General features: G+C 43.1%; 1 protein-coding gene across 6 annotated transcripts in view; it reads right to left on the bottom strand.

Moving 5' to 3' along the window:
• The window catches only part of LOC148026174 (DHHC-type zinc finger family protein), a 70,962-nt gene extending 51,091 nt beyond the window's left edge, over positions 1 to 19,871 (bottom strand). Inside the window, exons 1-2 of one of the 6 annotated variants that reach the window (XM_087693456.1) lie at positions 19,562 to 19,867; positions 3,442 to 3,578 (exon numbers count right to left, since the gene is read on the bottom strand). Coding sequence is in view for 2 of the 6 variants with exons in the window: in XM_087693459.1 (XP_087549585.1) it covers positions 19,562 to 19,645 (84 nt within the window). In the remaining 4 variants the exon portion in view is untranslated. Of the gene's footprint in view, positions 1 to 3,441; positions 3,579 to 19,561 lie in introns of all 6 variants that reach the window. The other 5 variants (XM_087693459.1, XM_087693453.1, XM_087693457.1 and 2 more) reach the window with 5 other exon arrangements.
• Between the last annotated feature and the right edge of the window lie 3,371 nt (positions 19,872 to 23,242).

Here is a 23,242-nt window from a genome sequence, read left to right as displayed (position 1 = left end):
TTACTTGCTTAAGCAGAAAAGTGAGGCATTGGACATTTTTAAAAGGTTTTATGCATTCATCAGCACTCAAAAGGGTTTAAAACTAAAGTGCATAAGAGCAAATAATGGAAGGGGAGTATGTATCAAAAGAATTCAATCAATTTTGTGATGTAAACGGGATTAGACAGGAGCTCACCATCCCTTATAATCTGCATCTAATGGTGTGCCTGAGCAGATGAATCGCACTTTATGTGAGAAGATTCAGTGCATGCTGTCCACAGCTAATCTCATGCAATCATTTTGGGGGGAAGCACTTACAACCGCGGTGCATATTTGCAACCGATCTCCACATCATGCGCTTGATAGTGGCATCCTTGAAAAGGTTTGGTCTAGCAAACCTACTTATATGACCACTTACAGGTCTTTATCTGTGAATGTTATGTACATGTACATGTTGATAGCAGAACCAAACTCAACATGAGATCCATTCGAGGCATCTTCATGGGTTATGGCAATGAAGGTGAAATGGGTTATAGAGTTTGGATTCCAAGCATGAAAAATGTAATCCACAGCTGAGATGTGGTATTTAATGAATCAAAGCTCCTAAAAAGGCTACATCTAGTGACTTAAACAAGAAGAAAGTGAAATTTCAACATGATCAGTCACTTGAACAGCCATCAATCACTGAAAATTCAGCCCCATTTGATGCTAGTTTTGATGTTCAACGTGTCATTATCGAACTAGATGAAAATGGTCAGCAAAGGGATGCTAAATATCAGCTTGGGCAGCATAATCAGCATGCTCAAAATGAATTACAACAACCTGAAAATGTAGTTCAGCAGCCAAATAATGAGGTTATTGACATTCCTTTGAATGTAGACCCCTTGCTTGAGAATATAGATCATTGGGTGCGACGCTCTACACGCGTCTAAAGACCTATACAAAGGTTTGATCCCTCTTTGGACTGCATTTTACTCACAAATGAGGATGAGCCTCTCACATACAAAGAGAATCTTGTGAGTTAAAGAAAAAGTGGGAGCTAGCTATACATGAAGAAATGAAATCTTTGTATCAAAATGATACTTGGGATTTGGTCCCATTGCCCAAAGGTAGGAAAGCCATTCCTAACAAATGGGTCTATAAAATCAAGTGTGTAGATGGCAAACACAAATACAAAGTGGCACTTGTGGCTAAGGGTTATACACAGAAAGAGGGGATTGACTTTCACGAAGTGTTTTCACATGTTGTCAAGATAACCACTCTCCGTGTATTGTTTGCCATTGTAGCATCTATGGATTCGCACTTTAATCACATGGATGTTAGAACTGCATTCCTACATGGTGATTTAGAAAAAGAGCTATACATGAAGCAACCAAAAGGCTTTGTTATGACATGAAAGGAGCATTTGGTATGCAGGCTTAAGAGAAGCTTGTATCGCCTAAAGCAAGCTCCTAGACAATGGTAAAAGAAATTTGATGCCTTCATGCTCTCACATGGGTTCAAGAGAAGCAATGCAGATCACTGCTTATATACAAAAAAGGCTGATGATGGAAGCCTTATTATTCTTGTGCTTTACGTGGATGATATGCTTATTGTTGGTAAGCATAAGAGCCAGGTTAATACATTGAAAAGACAGTTGAATTCAGCCTTCTCCATGAAGGATTTGGGTGCAGTTGAACACATTTCAGGCATGCGTGTAACGAGAGATAGAGAGCAACAGCTCTTATTTCTCTCAAGAAAAGTATATCAGCAAAGTACTTGACAGGTTTTCTATGGCTGATGCTAAGCCTTTTAGTGAACCGTTACCACCATACACTAAGCTTAGGAAAGAAAATTGCCCAAAAGATGATAAGGTAGCCAGTACTATGAAGGGTGTTCCCTATGCTTCAACTTGTGGGTCACTCATGTATGCTATGGTTGCCACTAGACCTGATATTGCTCATGCTGTGGAAGTCGTGATGAGCAGGTCTATGTCAAACCCTAGCAAAGCACATTGGGAGGTAGTGAAATGCATCTTCCGGTACCTTAAGGGCACACAAAGAATATGTATACGCTGTGGAAAGGGTACATTAGATTTGCAAGGATATTGTGATGCAAACATGGTAGGTGACTTGGATACTCGCAAGTCTACTAGAGAGTACTTTTTCACCTTGACTGGTTGGGTAGTTTCATGGTGCTCTAGATTGCAAAAGATAGTAGTACTCTCTACCACGAAGGCTGAATACATTTCAACCACTAGTGCTTCGAAACAAGCTATTTGGCTTGGCTGTTTGGTGAAGGATTTCGAGCTGCCCACCAAAACACTTGTACTTGGATGTGATAGCCAGAGTACTATATGCCTAGCTAAGAATGCCATGTTTCATGCATGTACCAAACATATTGATGTGCGGTACCACTTTATCATACATGTTCTAGATGATGGTCTAGTCACACTGACTAAGATCAAAACACGGGATAACCCACAAATGTTCTCACTAAGAGCCTTGCAAAGGCTCAATATGAGCATTGCATTATTCCACTAGTGGAAGTTGGTTTGACTAGTGGGAGTTAGTTAAAGGTTCACTATAGACCTTTAAGTGGAAGGTTGTTGGATGTAAAGGCCCTTCGTTACACTTCTCGTGTATATATTTACTTATACATGTGAACGCGCCCTTACAGGTATAAGTGTACCATACTCTTAAGTATAAATACATTCTTTTATTCTTTGTGTGTACCACACTAGTGCACACCCTACTCACGGTTTTGCTCTCTCTCCACTCTCTTACTACTGCACACACAGCACTCCTGTTGCGCATATCTCCTTCAGCTCCCTCAACCATACATGCAATTACCCTCTATGGACAACTCCAACAAATGAGGTTTGAGCCAAAAGATACCATCCAATCATTCTTGCTTCATGTTACATAGGTACAATATCAACTTCAACACATGCAGTCCACCCTTCTAGATGCTCATCTTGTGGGAACTGTGTTCTGCAAACTCCCTCTGGAGTTTGGAGTAGCCAATGCTTTGCAGGCCCAGACGTCATCAACACCAATGAGCTTTACACATATGTCCTCAGTGTTGCTTGAGCATGAGATGTCTTTGCGGTTACAAGGGAGGCTTCCATCTTAGTATGGTGGCTCCAATGAAGCATTTGCAGCTTTAAAGAGAGGTGACAAAAAGAAGTTGAAGACCCTAGGTTACCACTGTGGTAAGAAAGGACATTTGCACAAGGATTGCAAAGAGTTAGCAAGTTCAAGAAAAAAGAAGAGAAAGAAGAAGAAGCAGGATACTGTGAAGAAATACACTAACACAGAAACATAAATGACACCATACGACAAGGCACAGACTAATAGAAAAACACGGTTAGGGTTAGGGTAACTCAAAGACAATGAACACAAAGAATGAATGAAGAAATATGACTATTGAATATACAATGCTCATGCAACAAACACATTACGTAGTGAATGAATACTATACCTCAAACTCACATATCTCAAGGATCAAGGCAAGATTAATGAGCTGGAGAGTGTGTCATACTTTGAACGGATCCCGAATTGCAGCACGACAACCTCCGGATGTCAAACACCAGCAAACGCAGCCAAGGAAGGTTGAATCTGATACAAACAACAATGCAGGAGAGAGAAAGACTAAAAACGCAGGAAAAACCAGCAGCAATAGTCAGCATGCCGAAATCAACTCCGAACAATGTGTGGTAGGCTGAAAACAAGCGCCAGATTGTTATAGACAGCAATGGCCAGCTTGGTCCACAATGTCCTCCACGTTCGGGGTATGGACAGCAAGCTGAAATACCTGAAATCTGCAAAAATGAGATTAGGGATGAATGAAGAACAACGTACCTATTTATAGAAAGTTTGGGCCTTCCCAAGTGAGTTTGTGCTTATGGGACACATATACTCTCTAGAAACGCATTTCTTTTTAAATAAACAAGGTTTCTTCCTTAATTAAGCATGTTTTGGGGCTGTTTAAGTAAAGCTAATGCATTTTTAGCTTAACATCCCCTCTCGGGCCCCAAAACAGTGCCACGAGAAGTAGACCAGCTAAGCCCTTTTTTTCTTCTTTTATCTTTTACCCCAAGACGTCCCATCCCAAAGCAGCCAAAGCATCGAACAAAGGGTGCACATCAGCTGCCCAGTGGCCTATTAAAACTACAGAGGTGATGGTTATCTTCCCAAGGAAGCCCAAGTGATCACCCCAAAGAGACCAAGGCATTGGACAAAGGGTGCACATCAGCTGCCCAGTGGTCTACGTCCTACAAAGGTGGATGAAATTAGTTATGGACTCTTTTTTTTTTAAAGGGCGTTGTAGTTTTGATAGATTTAACAGTGAGGATTTCAAATCAGTTTTCGTCCTATTTAGTATCCATGCCCCAAACGGGAGAGTGATAAGGGATGGTCAAACCCAAGACCTTCACAAAACAAGCATACTATCCCTACCAGTACTAGGTATCAGTGAAGAAGGAAAATGGCTAAGGTGTGGGTGGCACAAATATAGCAAAGATATTAAGCAAGCAAGACAAACAAAGCAAAGCAAGCAAGCTAGGGAGAACTGCCTTGGAAACTACCATGTGCAATGCCACGAATATGGTGGATCCACAGTTGACCACTCCAAAAGACCAAAATGAATAAATACGCACATATATATATTTACATGAACATAATGCCAATGCATGGGGTAATGCAAAGGGAGCTACAAGATGCCATGCTCACGCAAAATGCAATGAAACGATACCACTTGGATAGTACCCTCGCAGGGGAATTGTTCACTTGCCCAAGTGCCCTTTTACAATCATGTCATACTCCTAATAATGTGGGTAAAGTTACAAATGTCCATAAGTACAATACAAAAAAATAAATGAATGAATGAATATCTAAAATTTGTAAGTATCATCATTGTCACTATTAAGAGAAGTAGCTACCCCCGGGGTCTCAAACTTCAAGGAAAAGCAAGAGGAAAACACTCTCTCCTCGTCAACCTGAAGAAGTAGGGGAGGGTGTACCCAAGCCGATCCTAAAAAAAAGGTACTGAAAAATCGACGGATTAACCGCTTTGGTCAAAATGCCTGCAAAATTGTCTGATGAAGGCATAAACTCTAGATGGATAGTACCTAGCTCAACCTTCTCTCTAGAAAGGTGGAACTAGACTCCCACATGCCGCATCCGTGGTGTGATGATCGGATTGCCCACAAGGACAATGGCACTCTGGTTGTCTCAGTAGACAACGGTGGGAGAGTCACAAGGGAAGTAAAGCGCTACCACTGAAATCCTCAGATAGATGGCCTCGGTGGTGCCATCGAAGAGAGCCCTATATTCAGCCTTAGACGTGGAAGCCGCTACTATCTCTTGCTTACGGTTAGACCAAGAAATGGGAGCTGTGCCCAAGGTGAAGAGGTAGCCGCCATGGGAACGCAGAGTGTCAAGATCTCCTGCCTAATCAAAATCAATGTACCCTTAAGAACAAAAATACAACCCCCAGATCGAACTACCTCCATCCCCAAGAAGTAAGACAACAAACCGAGGTCCATCATCTCAAATGTAGCACTAAGCTTTGCCTTGGTTTCCACTATGGCAGTAGAATCTGAGCCTGTGATGAGTAAGTCATCAATGTACAACAAGATGTAGCTGACTCTCTCTACAGTAGATGGAACATATAAGTCGGATCATAAGGGGTGGAATGATATCCCTGAGTCTGTAAAAACTCATCCATCCTATGGAACCAAGACCATGGTGCTTGCTTTAGCCCATAAAGAGCTTTTTGCAAGCAGAATACCTTATCCCTTGGGTTCACAGAAGGAAATCCTAGTGGCTGCTCCACATAGACTTCCTCCTCCAAATAACCATTCAAAAAGGCACTCTTAACATCCATCTAATATATCAGCCAACCGTGGTGAGCGGCTAGCGCGAGTAATAACCGAAAAGATGTCAACGACGCAGTAGATGCGAAGGTCTCTTCGTAATCAATACCATGCTTCTGACAAAACCCTTGCACGACAAGGCGAGCCTTGTACTTGTCTAAAGTCCCATCAGCCTTTAGCTTGGTCCTAAAAGTCCACTTCGTCCCGATGACTTTCTTGTGGCTCGGACAATCCACCAATGTTCAAGTATCATTTCAATCAATACACTCTAGCTCCTTCTCCATGGCATCTCGCCATTGAGGATATTGAAGAGCCTCTTGCCATGTATCCGGTTCAAAATGCACTATGTAATCAGCTGTAAACAGCAACGCAAATGATGCCTGAGGTGCAAGCTAGGCAAATCTTTTAAGTCCCTCCGAAGTGGAATCCGGTGGTAAGATCCCCGAATCCTGCATGGTCTACTGATACTAGCGAGGTCACGGGACTCGCAGAGGGAGCCTAGGAGTTGAAGAATCTACAGGTAGGTCAAGAGCAGGTAGTAGACCAAGCTTAGTAGGCACGATCTCTAGTGATATGGAAGGAGGAATCGGATCAAAATCTGGTGCAAAGAACTGCATGATATCCCTCTTGTCAAAGATGACGTCCCTCCTAACAATCACCTTGTTCGTCCAAGGATCGAACAAACAATAGACTTCCGCTTCGGAGGAATATCCGACAAAGATAAGGAGATCATCTCAAGAAGTGAGCTTTCCTATTTTATCATTAGGCGTGTGTATGTGTATACACGACACATGAAGACTCTGAAGTGGAATATGACAGACCAAGAGCCAAAGAATGCCTCGTACGGGATCTTCTAAGAAAGAGCCGCAATCTGGCACTAGCTGAGGATATACACCGCAATGTTAGCAGCCTCAATCCAAAGGTGCTCAAGAGGCTTTGTTGGGAACAGCATAGAGCGTGACATTTCCATGACTGTCCGGTTCCGACACTCTACAACTCCATTGTGAGAGGGGGAGTTCGTAGAGGTGAGCTAGTGAGAGATGCCATGTTGCTGTAGAAACTCAGAAAACTCGTGGGAGATGAACTAACCGCTGCTATCACTTCTCATGCAACCAACACAACGACCCGTCTGGTTATGAACCAACAGTACCCAAGCAGAGAAATATGTAAAAGCATCGGACTTATGCTTGAGAAAGTACACCCATATGTATCTCGAATGATCATCCACTATCAAAAATAAGTACAGCGCGTCATTCAAGGCAACAGTGGATGTGGGCCCACAAAAATAAGTACTGCTGAGGAAATGGGGTACAGTGCTGCTTCCCAAGCTAACATGCTCTACAAACATCTCGAGCTAGCTTCCAGCAAGAAAGGCCCTCAACCATCTCATGGTGAGACAACTCGTAAAGAGAGTCATAGCCAAGATGCCCTAGGTAGAAATATCAAAGATACTCATTGTTCCTAGGCTCCATAGATGTTGCTAATGCCTGGAAGCTATGGAACACAAAGCCCTCGGTTGTTGGCTCAATAAGAAAATTGGTCATGTGGTATAGGCCATTAGGCTATGCCTCACCACGAGCAATCACTTAAACTAGTCTGAAAGTCAAGGAGCTCGACTATAGTCGCTCTAAAGAAAACTGCTCATCCCAACCAGCAAAGCTACTAAACAGATAACAAGTTCACCCCAAGCTGAGGAACATGGTATAACATTGTCTAGCGAAGCCAAATCCGGACCCTTATCAGTGGCAAAACTAACGCAACCTTGAGCCTAGAACTTGACCAAGGAGTTGTTGCCTATGTGTTAGCGATCAGGTCCTAGCCGTGCAGGCGCCACGTGGCAGTCTGGTCGGACTGACCAGTCGGCCAGCCACATGGCAGTCCGACCTGTCCTGACCAGTCGGCTGCATTTAATGCAGCCGACCTGCTATTTCTGGGCGCATTCTTTTTGGCTATTTATAGCCGACATTCTGCACAATCTTCCACACTTCTGATTACAGATCTTAGGCTGGAGATTCGTGCAGATTACAGGCTGGAGATCGTGCAGAATGCAGCGTACTTCGAGGTGGACAGCAGGTTGCATCGTCGAGGTGGAGACACGCAATCCCCGCAATCCCGCGCACTGCGCCCGTGTACATATCTGCATATCTTTATATACAGCACACTTTATACATCAGATCTTCATCTTCCACTCTCTTTCTCTCTCTCTCTTCTCTCTGCGTTCACTCTCTCTCTCAGTCTTGGTCCCACACTTCCACATCGCTGCACTCTGACATGGTATCAGAGCAGTGAAGAAGGGCTGACTGAGTGAAGAACCTACCTGAAGAGGAGATTCCATCGCGACACAAGCCTGCGTTTCCAGCGTTCGAGGGCGAGCGGGAGGGCTGCGCATCGGAACAAGGTTGAAGCGAGCGTGGGCGCAAGGGAAAGGAGTCCAGTTGGTGGTTTTGCTGCTGTTTGCTACTGTTTGAAGAGGAGGAAGGCTGTGTTTTCAGCTTTCAAGTGTAGGTTTTACTTTTTCATCGCCTCCGGCGGGTGAAGAAGGTTCGGGACGCGGAAGAAAGAGCCCTAGCAGGCTGCGTTTTCACAGTCAGAGGGGGCTGCTTTTGCGTTTTTTCAAGCATTACAGGTGAAGATGTCTACAGAGATTGACTTGGAGTTCCAGACGATCATGGATCGGAAGGTGCCTGTTTTACCGGCTCTTCCCTCAGATCAAAAGCTCGATGGCAACAATTACCGCATTTGGCGCGTGATGATGTTGGCCATCCTTGAGTCTTATGATTTGGCAAAGCTTGTACAGGAGGAGATCGACCGGCCCTCGGTGAGAGACGAGTCCAAACTCTCTTCCGATGCTCGTGCGGAGTTGGCCAAGGCACAGTCTCACTGGGACAAACTGAATGCCCGGATTCGTTCTTTTCTTTTTCTGTCTTGTACTACAGCCGTGATAGCCCACATCAAGCACTTGACAGTGGCTCGGGAGATATGGCTGGAGCTTGACCAAGTGTATAACCGGATGACCCTTATGAAGAGGGTTTCTTTGGAGATGCAGATGCGGACCTTGTCCGTGAACAAGTCTTCTTCGTTGTGGGAGCACATCAACAAGCTTAGACAGCTTCAGATGCAGGTTCAGAATGCGAGGAAGCCGATTTCCTCCGAAGACATGGCGATCACACTCTTGTCCCAGTTGCTGCCACGATTCGGTGCTTTTTACTCCGCCCTTATTGCTTCGGGGCGAGAGTCTACTCTTCGGTGGGAAGAGTTGGTTCCTATGGTCTTGGACCAAGAGGAACAACTGAAGGGACAGCATGCTTCCAAATCGGAAGCTTTGACAGGTCAAGCCTCTCAGAAGAAGGGGAAGGACCAAAAAAAGAAGAAGGAGGACAACAAGTCAAAGAAAGACAAGGAAAAAGAATCCACATGCCATATTTGTGGTAAGACCGGCCACCATTGGAAGAAGGATTGCCCCGACAAAGACAAGAAGGACACGAACAAGGACCCGAAGGATTCTGGAGCAGTGGCTGCACCCTCATCAGCTGCGTTTCTTCATCTAGCAGTCATTGAGGACTCTACACCGGAGGCTTCTGATGCTGCGATAACAGTCCCCCAGGCTCAAGAGTGGATCGTTGACAGTGGTGCCTCCCGGCACATGACTCCTTCATCAGTTGGTGTTGCCCAGTTGCGACCTTCGCGTGGGCAGATTCTCATCGGAGATAGCTCTTCGGTGTCTATTGCAGGACGGGGTGAGATGCAGCTTATTCCCGATGGACGTAGTGGTACTCATACCTCAAAGGTCTTGCATGTGCCAAGTTTAGGGTATCATCTACTTTCGGTTCATAAGATTTGTTCACTTGGACTTTTGGTAGAGTTTGATAGTGATTCGGTGCGAGTCCTTGATCATGGGTCAAGGAAGGTTCTCTCATCAGGATATGAGGAGAACGGTATCTACAAATTGACGTCTTCTACCGCTCTCCCTACTCTTCTTCTTACCTCTCAGACACAGTCAGAGCGATGGCATGCTCAGTTTGGTCACCTCAACTATGATTATCTTCGGAGGGCGTCACGTGGACAGCTTGTTCGAGGGTTGCCGGACATAGGTTGTATCTACGGATCTTTGTGGCCCTATGAGGAACGAGTCCTTGAAACGGAGCTCGTACTTCATGTTGATCATAGATGACTACAGCAGGATGACTTGGGCCTATTTCTTGGCGTTGAAGTCGGAAGCTTTCTCCCACTTCAAGGATTGGCTTCTCTTTGAGGAGAACCGATCGGGCCGGCGATTGAAGACCTTGCGATCCGACAAGGGTGGTGAATTTGTTTCTAATGAGTTTGCTCATTTGTGTGCAGATAAAGGTATTCACCAGGAGTTTGCTAACACCAACACTCCTCAAGAAAATGGCATTCTTGAACAGAAGAACTGAAGTGTGATCGAGATGGCGCGCATCATGATGGAGCACCGACAGACACCTCAGTTTCTGTGGGCCGAGACTGTGGCTACTGCAGTCCACATCCTTAACCGATCCCCCACTTCGGCCGTTGATGGGATAACACCTTTTGAGGCTTACTTTGGGACTAAGCCCGATGTTTCTTATTTTAGGGTTTTAGGGTGTGATCCCTATGTTCACATTCCCAAGACTCATCGTGATAAATTTGAAGCGGCTTCCCATAGACAGGTGTTTATTGGCTACAGCTCTCAGTCCCAAGGCTATCGCTTGTATGATCCTGTAAAGCGGGATATGTACACCAGTCGAGATGTGCGGTTCGTGAAGGTTCCGGCCATAGCAACGGGTGAGGAGCATCCCGTTCTTGGAGATCCAGGGGAGAGTTGGGCTCCCGAGACAATTCCTTTGGAGCCAGCGTCTTTTGATTCCGATACAGAGTCTACTGTTCCACCGGTCACCCCCGAGGAGTCACCACCAGTGGATATCCCAGAGTCTTCAGCTGATGGAGAGAGACGAGGAGAGGTCCGGCCTCCTCCTCGTTGGGCCCGTGACACACTCCGAGATTCAGGGATCGAGGGGGTCCCTGAGGAGATCAGAGGGGGATTTTCATCTCTCAGCAGAGATATGTTCAGGAGCTCTTGGTTTCTTTTGCGATGGAGGATTGTCGGACCATTTCTACTCCTATGCATCCGAACTAGAAGGCCACTTCACATTCAGCTTCTCCCTTGGCGGATGCTTCCCGCTATCGTCAGTTAATTGGATCATTGATTTGGCTCCTCAACACTCGTGTTGATCTTTGTTTTGCTGTTGGTCTCTTGGCGGGGTTCATGAGTGAACCTCAGACGGTGCATTCGCAGGCTGCCCAGAGGATACTTCGGTATTTGAGGGGGACATCTGACTTAAGGATTCATTATCCAGCAGGCACAGGTGGGTCAGATCTTGTACTTGCAGGTTGGAGCAACTCGGATTGGGCTGGCGATGTGGACCACAGGCGGTCTACTACAGGCTACTGTTTTACCTTGGGTACAGGTGTTATCTCATGGAGTAGCAAGAAGCAACCCACGGTAGCCCTTTCGTCTACTGAGGCAGAGTATCGGGTCGCGTCTTCCACCACATGTGAGGCTGTGTGGCTTCGGAGATTGTTGGAGGAGCTTGGATGCCCCAAGACTCGTCCTACTTTGCTGCAATGCGACAATGAGAGTTGCATTGCCTTGGCACGGAATCCTGTTTTCCATGCCCGGACGAAGCACATAGAGATCCAGTACCACTTCATCAAAGAGAAGCTTCTGGATGAGACCATAGCTGTGGAGTATTGCAAGACGGAGGACAATCTTACAGATTTGTTTACGAAGGCGCTTCCTCAGGCTCTACTTCGGAGACATGCCAGATCCCTCAGGCTTTTGCCCCGTCCAGGCTCTGAGAGGGGGTGTTAGCGATCAGATCCTAGCCGTGCAGGCACCACGTGGCAGTCTGGTCGGACTGACCAGTCGGCCAGCCACGTGGCAATCCGACCTGTACTGACCAGTCGGCTGCATTTAATGCAGCCAACCTGCTATTTCTGGGCGCATTCTTTTCGGCTATTTATAGCCGACATTCTGCACAGTCTTCCACACTTCTGATTACAGATCTCAGGCTGGAGATTCGTGCAGATTACAAGCTGGAGATCGTGCAGACTGCAGCGTACTTCAATGTGGACAGCAGGTTGCATCGTCGAGGTGGAGACATGCAGTCCCGTGCACTGAGCCTGTGTACATATCTGCATATCTTTGTATACAGCACACTTTATACAGCAGATCTTCATCTTCCACTATCTCTTTCTCTCTCTCTTCTCTCTGCGTTCACTCTCTCTCTCAGTCTTGGTCCCACGCTTCCGCATCACTGCACTCTGACACTATGCGCCTGATTACAAGGGCTTGGGTGCAAAAGATGTCCACTATAGGGGTCATGTGAGGTGTAGCTCCACTGTCCACAATCCAAACAGGTGCTAATGTGCTCGGATGTGATGAGTGGGCCCCTACAATAACCTCGTCAAGAGGCAACTCACAGATGTAGACGAGACTCGCATCAGATGTCTCTACGGAGACGATGTGGGCCTCTGCAAACTAGTTAGACAAGCCATTTGGAGTTGAGAACGTTGTCAACTAGGATGGTTGACCAGTAGCAGTGTTAGTCTAACCTTTCCACTGCCCCTTGTCATCACCCTGCCTCCCCCGATGGGGGTTGCTGACTGAGGGGCGAGGTCTATGACTTGGGTTTTAGTGTTGTGCCTCTTGCCTTTGATCGACACTTGTCGTCAAAATGGCCAATCTTTTAACAATGTTGACAATACCTATTTTTCTTAGATGCATTCTGCCCAGGTTTGAGTTGAGACCGGAGTTTCCTTGTGATTCCCTTGCTTGATTTTGGATTTGATTTTAAGTTTGATTTGGTTTATCTTTCCCTTGCTGCCCCTTTTGAGAATGAGTATCAACAATTCTCTCTGAGAGATTATTCATATGAAACTAATCAAATAGCCGTACATAACGCAATAGCTAACATTCAAATTCATAGAATGTGGGTAAATTAGACAAAGAAACCACTTAATGCACAAAATTAAAGTATTTACGAGGCAGCTTGTTAAGAAACAATGCGACTTGATCGTCAGAGGACTTAGAAGTCCCTGTAGTGGAGAATTCGACAAGGAAACGTTGATATTTAGTCAACTTGACTTTTAAGTCATCCCGATCAGAAGATTTTGAAGTTATAAAGCTCATAGTCAAGATTTATTCAAAGAGTCCTATCTCAAGCCGCATAGCAGTCAGTCAAGTGTATCCATCGCTCTGACGCTAAGTCAAAATGTTGAAGCTAAGAATGAAACTCAAGAAATAAGCCCTACATCAACTCAACAATAGCGGAGGCATTTCTAGCCTTCCATGAGCAGACGACCTCGTATGGAATAAGTGCAAGATCAAGTTGGGGTTCCAATCCTTAAACAAGATCCTATAGATTTTGTGAGTCAAGGACATGTCTCATCAAGTTCAACCAAGTTGTAAAGTTTGACCCATTAAAACGAGTCTTGTTATTAAATGCATGCTTGGCAAAAGATGAGGTTAGAACCATGAGGTATCGGGAATGTGGGGTAAAATGGATGTGAAGGATAAGATGGTGGTAGTAGTGGTGGTGGAGATGTCTAATAAGGAAAAGGAGGGAAAAGAGGTGGGTAGACAAAAATAGGCTATGAGTGTCCAATGAGTGCCGATTGATGTGCAGGCACGAACATAAATGTTTCCATAAGATGTCAGTGGAGATGGAGACACTAGGACATGTAATCCCTGTCCAAATGTCAGCTAGGACACAGCATAATGACCAAAGGGTCCACTAGGTAATGCCATGAAGGCAAACTGTGGCACCAAAACTGATCCACACTCAGGAGAGACTGGGGGGAATACCCATGCTGTAATGATCTCGAAAGTGTATGAGAAAAAGGTGGAACACCACCCAGCTAAGGAAGAGATAAGATCCTAACAGCTGTGCCTAAGTTTGAAAAACCCCCCGGTGTGGTGAATGAAAACACATGTGATCCTACATGAGAGGCAACATGCAGTGCACTTAATGGAGGCTGAAAGGATGTGGTAGTGGAATAAGAGAGTGGGATGGAAGGAAGATCAAATGGATTTGTGATAGATATAGATATGGGAAATAATGTGGGTTCCTTTTGTCCATTAAATGTATTAAATTGAAATAATGATGATAAAGATGCACCTGCTTCTTTTTTACCTTTGAAAACAAAATTATTTGAAGGAAAAAAAGAGAAAGGAGTACTCACAGTTTCTTGTTTCAACCACTTACCTAGTCTTGAGTTCATAAAGAGATATAGGTCTTCCTCATTACTCATAAACCATAAATTGTTTTGCATATGTCCTTCACCATGAAAATCATCCATACCAATAGAAGAAGGGGAATCATCATTAACAGAATCTGAAATGGTAGACATACCTGGCACCGGAGAGAATTAAGTATCAAGGCAATGGAGTATACTCTATGTCAGTTTCCACTAGTGGATTGCCAGTCCTAAATCGAGATTCTACCCTTCCTACATGGTCAATAGATTGGTACACCGAATCTAAAGGGTGAAATTCAGACTTACCTTCTATCTGCTACTAGGCTCTATGTATCAAAATGAGATTGTCCTCAGCTGTAGTAATCTCATAAGGTCATGGTACTCCATGATAGTCCAATATCTGTCCGGCCATATCGGGAGCTTGTGAAGCAAGCTGTGAGACCCACTCCAACTCGTTCCTCGATGGATTTAGCTCAGATATGAAAAGTGGTGCGGAAGTAGAGTTCGAAGTCATTTGCCTTTTTGTTGTTCCTACTTCTTGTATAGAGCTTTCAGATCAAGGTCTAGGTTTCTCTCAAAGAACTCGGCTCTAATACCATGTGAAGAAATACCCTAACATAAAAACACAAATAATACCATACGACAAAGCATAGACTGATAAAAGAACACCGTCAGGGTTAGGGTAACTCAGAGACAATGAACACATAGAATGAATAAAGTGATATGATTATTAAATATACAATGCTCATGCAGCAAGCACACTATGTAGTGAATAAATATTGTACCTCAAACTCCTGTATCTCAAGCATCAAGTCAGGGGTAATGAGCTAGAGAGTGTCGTACTTTAAATGGATCCCAAATCGCAACAAGGCAACCTCCGAATATCGAACACCAACAAACACAGCCAAGGAAGGCTGAATCTGATGCAGACGGCAGTACATGAGAGAGAAAGACTAAAAATGCATGTGAGGAGAGAGAAAGACTAAAAACACATGAAAAACCAGCAACAACAGTCAGCATGCTGAAATCAGCTCCAAACAGTGTGTGGTAGGCTGGAAACAAACACCAGACTCTTGCAAAAAGCAATGGCCAACTTGGACCATGATATCCTCCGCGTCCGAGGTGTGGGCAGCAAGCTGAAATACTTAAAATCTGCAAAAACGAGATTAGGGTTGAATGGAGGGCAGTATACCTATTTATAGAAAGTTTGGCCCTCCTAAGTGGATTTGTGTTTATGGGATACACACAATCTCTAGAAACGCATTTCTTTTTAAATAAGTAAGGTTTCTTCCTTAATTCAACATGTTTTGGGACTGTTTCAATGAAGCTAATGCATTTTTAGCTCAACAAATACGAACTCCTCTAGCAAGTCATCCACCTCCTCCACCTCTGACTTGGATCCTTTGGCCAAGGCCAAGAACATGGCACGAAAGGGGTCATCTTCTTTGGATTGCAAGAAGGGCTTAGCAGCCCCTCCTGCTACTATTGCTTTCTAGTGTAGATGATGTAATCCTCGTCACAACTCTCTAATGCTACAACGGAGTGTGAGAGAGTGGAGAGATGGGATAGATGAGCCTCATCTGTACAGGTATACAATTGCACAAGTTCTTGAGAGGGACTTTCCTGACTCATTCGACCAAATTCTGATAGGGTTTAAAATCCTAGAGTTGGTGTGAAAGAGAAGAAGTTGCCAAACAAGTCAAAGAATTACTGGACATGGGATTCATTGAGCCCAATTCTTCACATGATGAATTGTTACTTGACAAAGAGCAAGATTGGCTTCTAGTAGGAGCTCACACGAGGAGACACTTTGACAACACTTTGGCGGTCTTGACCAAAGGAGGGGAATCCATGTTCTCTCCAAGGCACCTTGGTGGTAACTTGATCACCTATTGCTTGGATATCCATGGTCCTATTCTAGTGGCCTTTGTTATAATGAGTCGTCATCGTTGTATCATTGTATTATGTCAAATCACCCATGATCAGAGAGAGGATTTTAGCAATATAATCACCTCATGAGTGAGTCTAGCATGTGTTTCTGTGGGCTAGACATTTAAGGTATTTTTTAGTGGTCATTATAGTGATTACTTTAGCATTTTATGTTGGCCAACCTGATCAATTTTTTAGCAATATTTTATCCTATATATTCAGATGACTCCTCCACATTCAATCATTCATCACTTGCAAATCCAGTGCATGCCCTATTGGAGAGAGGGAGCCAACACCAATGCCCGCTCATCTAGTAACTCACTATTATACACAATTGTCTCGTGTTTGGTATATGGATTCCATTTCTCAAATACATCTTTAAGTTCTCCTTAGCAGTATTCTTGTGTTTTCACTTTCCTTTCTCTTCTATCTTGTGTTCAACAATTTATTTCAGCATTCTTTCATGCTTCCATTGTTGCATCCACTTTTGACACGACCACCTGAACTATGAGTACCTTCGGAAGACAACTTGTGGTTAGCTTGTGCATGGATTGCCAAAGATTAGGGTAAGCCACTTACCATGTGTGTCTTGCATTCATAGCAAGCAACATAGAGATGTGATTTCCAGCAAGGCTTCACAAAGGGCTAAGTAGCCCTTGAAGCTTGTTTCGACAAACTAATGTGGACCAATGAGGACGGAGATAGCGACGGTTTCCCTCGATCATTTGCAAATTGGGCCAAGTTTTTCTAACTCTACCCCTTTTTCTTTCAAGAGTCAGTCATGTTTTAAGTGTGGAGATGTATGTGTATGGGTTATGATCAATAGTTAGGCCCTTGTTGCATCGATCATTTGATCTATTAAGGTCTTAAGTGTGGGGACGCATCCCTATGTACGTTCGCTATGCATACCCTTGGGGAAACATCCCTCTCGAACGATTTGAGCATACCATGTCTTGGTCTTGCCCTAATGGGGTCCTTTTCCCACCCACCCATCCTATTTTTAGCCCGTCTTGGGGTTGTTTCTTGTTTGTTTTCCTTTCTTCTTAGTTTTGTCTCTTTTTCATGTGAATGCACCCTACATTTACCAAAATTCCAATTTGAACTTACAGTCATTTTTTTCCCTTTGAATTGGCCACTTTTCCTTTTTACAGCCCCTTGTTCCGAGCCACGGATCATGCGTTATTGATTTTTGAAGAATTTTCTATCCATTTAACGTGTTTTTAGGCCCAAGGGAAGTTTACACTTTATGCTAATTATTGATGATTCTAGCAAGATAACTCGGGCGTATTTCTTGGAGCTAAAATCAGAAGTATTCTCACACTTAAGGGATTGGTTGATCTTCGAGGAGAACATGTCTAGTAGAAAACTCAAGAGGTTGCATTCTGATAAGAGAAGGGAGTTTATCTCCAAAGAGCTAGCCAAATTTTGTGCAAATCGTGCATACACCAAGAGTTTTCCAACATGACTACACCTTAAGAGAATGGAATATTGGAGCAGAAGAATTGCAGTATGATCAAGATGGCGCAGACTATCATGGAGCATTGGCAGCAAACACCTCAATGTCTATGGGCCAAAGCAATAGCCACCGTTGTCCACATCCTTAATCAATCCCCTACATCGGCCATGGTTGATATGACACCTTTTGAGGCTTATTGTGCTCAAAATCTAGATGTGCATTATTTCAAGGGTTCAGGTGTGATTTTTATGTTCACATCCCGAAGAAAAAGAAAGATAAATTTGAGCTAGCTTCCAAAAAAAACATGTTCATGGGTTATAAATTGAGAATAACTTGGCAGATTTGATTACGAAGGCTCTTCCTCAAGCCATTCTTCGACACACTCTAGACCCCAGAGCCTTATGCCCCGTCCAGGATCTAAGAGGGGGTGTTAAGAGATTTATTCATCCCCTAAATTGGCATTGTCAAGCTATTGTTGTACAATTAGCTCTCTCTAGCATAGTTACACATTTTTTGTCAGTTTGGGTCTTTTCCAGCATAGTCACCAAGTGCAGGCACTTTATTCCAAGCAGGTTGGGACATGCAATGGACAGGCAGCAATGTCACATGACACATCAGTTGCTGATCACAAGTTTTCTGCATTGTTTATTGTGTTGTCGACTAGTTTTGGCCCACTCGTCCAGATCAATAGTTGGTCAGTTTTTGACCTTTTTTGCTATTTGTAGACAACCTCCAGCTAGCCCATTTCACTTGTTTGTTTTCAAGTGGAGAGAGAAATTGGCTCCCGGAGATACTTGGACAACCTGTTCATACATTTTCCTTCTTCATTTCAGCATTCATTTATTGCAAATTTCTATGTTCCACTATCTCTTTTCTCTCTCCCTCTTCTCTCATATTCATTGTCTTTCAGTCTTGTCCATACACTTCCGCATTCGCTGCACCCTGACACACCTCACATGTGCACAACTTAAGTGTCACAACATTAGTGTGCAAAGAGCATTAAGTTAAAAATTAAGGTCTTCATGAGACAAGAGTAGGTATAGGTTTTGGATCAGCCATCAAAAACCTTGTAAAGGAATGCGAAGCAAACAAAAGAATGGACAATGCTCAATGAAAAATGAACATGGGAATGAAATGATGCAATGTGGGGCCTCAAACCTTTGTCTCAAGGACCAAGGATGAGGTGAACTAAGAGTGGTGTTGGAGATACTGTGAAACACTCCGAGTGTGTTGTACATGTACTTGTGACATGTCGTGCAACATAACACCAATCCACCAATGGCAATGATGCCAATGGGCAGAGGAGGGAGAACAATGCAGTAATCTAGGCAATAGGACATTGTAAAAGACTCTGAGTACCAAAACAGCAGGTATGCTGGCTAAGATGGCAGCAGCTCCAACAGCAACAAGGGATGGTGGCAAGGTGATAATGAACAACATGCATGCCTCCACAATGATGAAATGCAGGCTGGTACTGCAAAATGGAGCTGCTGCAATGATGGCGACATGATATATGGCATTCACCCCACTTGTACAGTAATTCCATCACAGCTCTACACACCTGGGGTTCACAGCCTTGGGCATGGAAGTTTTCTTGGAATGTAAGCAACAGGATCAGGCCTCATGTGCATTACAACAACCTTACCCAATGATTCGTCCATCAGTCCAACATCGGTAAGTGCGACATCAGTTCCCATTTAAGCAGAATTACCTTTGGCAAAAGTTGCATCTAAAAAACACACAGTTCATCCAAGGCTACCTATGGTCCTGTAAGCAAGCGACCGAGCTCTAGCAAGATCTCTCGATTCAGACAGTTCATCAAAGATATCGAATTGCCAGCACTACAGAGTACGACCCAGATTGTGGATTGCTTAAGCTAGAATTAACTGGTGGTCAAATTTCACCGACAAATCAGTTATTGGCAGAACATGTAAGGTTGATCGAATTTCCGTCAAGCAAAGTTTGTTCAATCACGAGTTTCCTTGAAAGACTTTCCGTCGAGCAAAATTCATTCAATCACAGAGTTTCTTCAAATTTTCCATCGAGTAAAAGAACAAGAACAATCCCTCGCGATCGTGGCTTACCATTATTGACGATTTGATAGCTTCTGTAACAGCCAAAAATCCCCGGGCAAGATCGGCGATAAGAATCTCTGGACCCTTAATCATATAAACATTTTTTCACCTGTAGCGCTCTGACACATAATTTTCCTCGTACACATTGAAGAGCAACTCATCAGAAAATCATTACTGGGCGTAGGGTCATGGAGCCTTAAGATCGTCTTCCGGACTACTTAGCATTAATCGCTCACATAAATGGGCATTTACTTCACACGGATTTAATGCATGGAAGCTTGACCACGAAGTGAGACTCAGGGTGTAACATGCCCGGTTGAGAAGCTCTCACTAAGATGCTTTTAGTGACCCATCAAGAGTATTTCTTAAGGCCACCTTGTACTCCTTAGAATAATGCAGGGTTTGTCACTCTAGTTCACTTAAATCCACTTCACAACGGAAGATTTCGCCCATAACTCACAAGGATCAACACGAATTCGGATTTTTGGAATAGACAAAGGTCACCTATTAGTCGATCTAGCATCAACCTTTGAGCACCTACTTTGCATAGATCACCTGAAACCAAAGATGATCTATGTCGCACTAATTGGTTCAAAGAGAGTGAGAAATAAAGGAGTTGAGATGTCCTCATCTTGAGATAAACTTAGGGTTATTGACCTTTAGGGTAAGTTGTAATGTAAAATCTGTGGGGTTAGGATTTACTATGCTCCCACTGCATTACTCAATGATACACAAATACTCAAACTTCAAAGTGATACAATGGATTCAAAGACCATTATATTGCAAAATTTTATGATACCATGGCCATTGTGAAGCAAATTTATCACAAGGATAATGCTTATTACATCTTGGAAAGATCTATTTAGGGTTTCTAATCATCTTCTAGGATTTCAGTGGGCTCTAGGTCTTCATTATTATCCGATTCTTGGGAGAAGCCAAATGCTAAACTTGTGCAGCTTTACTTTGTTGCCGATGCTTCCTTTGCAATGAGCTAGGACATATTCAAGATGATTGCCTTAAATTGGCTCAAGAAGAGAAGGAACCAACAACAAAGTGAAGCCACATAAAGGCTACTTCGTTAATTAAACTTTTTAAGTCACTGGGTTTGTTTATGTAATTTATCTCATAACATTCAAACATTATAAAATAGTTATTTGTCAAGCAACTCCAAATAGTTTCTTTATTCATCTTGTTATTATGGTTTCTTCTCTTGCCTATGTAAGAGTATTGCTATTTTTTCTTTCACCCATATGGAAGTATCAACCTGAAGTTCAATCCCACTGAGATTCGACCCTTAACTAGTATCATGGCTTCTCGGGAATACCACTTGGTTTACGTAGGGGTTATGCAATTTCTAGGTGCATAAGGAATTTACTAGCCAGAGCCCCCCCCCCCCCCCCCCTGCACCCTTACCACATCCTACTTAACAACCTCCCTACGAAGTAGCTTCTTGCCAATGAGGCCAATTCGAGCTATCCGAAGTGATAAAACCAACTCCCTTGGTGTAGTATTCCATAACTAGCCTTAGAGGAGATCTAGTGCAATCCTTATTTTTAACCTTTTAAGAATACACAACTAGGGTAACCAACCTATCATCATCAGTTAGGAAAACGTTCATGTTTTCATAACATTAATCCAAACAATCACTATGAATAGTCCATGAGAATGAGCAATAGCAAAATGGTTTAGATATTTAAGAATTAAAGCCATGATTTATGAGATAAAAAGAACAAGCTATCTTTTCCCTATTCTATGTCATTTCCTTCTCTCACTTTTTTCAATATAAGGATAAGTGTGTGGCTACCATCACATACGACAAGGTGGGAAAGGGGTCCTTGTGTTAAGTTATTCATAGGTTGTTAGTGAGGTGAGGTTGCAAACTCATAAAATCGTGTTGTCGTGTATGAGGCTATGAGGCCTGAGGTTGTTAAGTGAGTGCATTAAATCCTCATTTTGTCCAGTAAACCGTATGGCTGCTCAAGGAAATTCCTTTGCTGCATTTCAGTCCTTGGCAGATCACTACAAGTCACTTGGGAACTCGACTATTGTCATGGATGAAGCTAACCCGAGCACAAAGTGGATGTTGCCTCAAATCGAAGCTACTAATATCGATGGCTAGAATAGCATGTTTAAGTTCCAAGCTTCTACCCTCTATGTAGAAAACCAAGGTATTTTGACGGTTGGAGATACCCTTGATCAAGATCAACATGTGAATCTTCCGTCCTTAGTTATGCATAAATTACAAAAGCAAAAACAAAACCAAAAATATCCATATCTCCATCTTGGCTATATAGCAATAGGTATTATTCCTCTTTTCCATCGTGGGTTGAATGTCAGTTGTATGGTTACTATGTTAGACACCCGTCATCATGAATTGATGGACATGATAGTACGTGATGTTGTTTCTCCCCTATCTAATGAACCTATCTTTTTTGAACTATGCCCTTATTATGTAATTTCAATAGAGGACCCTTATCTCCCAGATTTATTGCTCCTTCATATCCGCACTTCAAGTCTAAATATGAAAGTTTCTTCTGCTCATCTTGCTATTCAACATAGGATGGTCTTTAGAGCCATGTCTCTTACAATTCCTAGAGTTTTGGAAGGTATCAACAGTGACATTATTATGAAAGCTGATGACACAACTCAAAGATTTCTTCCAAAATGCATCAATTGGTCTGAGATACAACTTTCTATTGAGTGGCAGCTCGATATTGCTTCACTCCAAAAGAAAGAGTTACTCCCACCAAATAAGATTAGTGTCTGTAGTGTAAAAGGAAAAACTCTTTTACTACATAATGGTGACTTAGAAAAAGAAAAAGAGAAAATCCCAGTCACTGCTACTCTTAGACAACCTACACTAAGGATCTCTCCATCACAATGGGCTAATTCCTTGAAGTTCTTGACTTAAGCCTATCCTCATGGTCAAGTCTTAAATGGAGTATGTGCTTATTGTAATAAATTGATTGAAAAAGTTGCAGTCAATGTTGTAAATGTTATGGACAGAATTCGAGTCTGATGGTCATGTATATAAGGATGCATCATATTTACACCCCCAGGATGATATGACTTAGTCTATTGAATTGCAGACAGTAAACTGCACACATCTTGCTCTTACCAACCTTATGGAAAGAATGGACAAATTACTGACCTTATGTGAAACTTTACAGGACTTACTACAAAAACTTCAAAGAAAAATAGAAATTTATGTGCAAGCAGCTTCTTCTTCTTCTTCTACAACTACTACTCTAACAGCTGCTATGTCTCCTCTTGAGATTTCTTGGGGTGTCTTTTCTAGTAAGCATCTATAAAAAGGATGGTCTCCTCTATTCCAATCTCCCACATCGGGGTCTCTAAATGTCCACACTATAGTAGATCCTTTTGATAAAGGCAAAGCCCTTATGAATAAGGATGTTGATGAGATGGAATCTCTATTGTATCAAATACAAAAGATTTATGTTCCACTTCTTTCTGAAAAACAAGTTTCCTCACCAAATCTTAATGGTGCTAGTTTGACCAATGTTACCTGACTATATAGGTTATGCTACCAGTGCCCCTTTCTCTGAAATCCATATGAGAAGCTTGTAGATCAAGAACTGGATGAATATCTCAACATGGTGTTTCCCAAAAGGACACAGTGTGATTATGAAGCCACTTTTGCTCAAATTCATCAACTCGTTACAAAAGCCC

Source organism: Lygodium microphyllum, chromosome 14 (assembly GCF_053477565.2).
Source record: "Lygodium microphyllum isolate KBCC chromosome 14, Lygodium_microphyllum_v1.1.10, whole genome shotgun sequence".
In the NCBI taxonomy this organism is placed as follows: domain Eukaryota; kingdom Viridiplantae; phylum Streptophyta; class Polypodiopsida; order Schizaeales; family Lygodiaceae; genus Lygodium; species Lygodium microphyllum.
The sequence above is the reverse complement of the archived record's forward strand: the minus strand, read 5'-3'. Positions and strand labels throughout refer to the sequence as shown.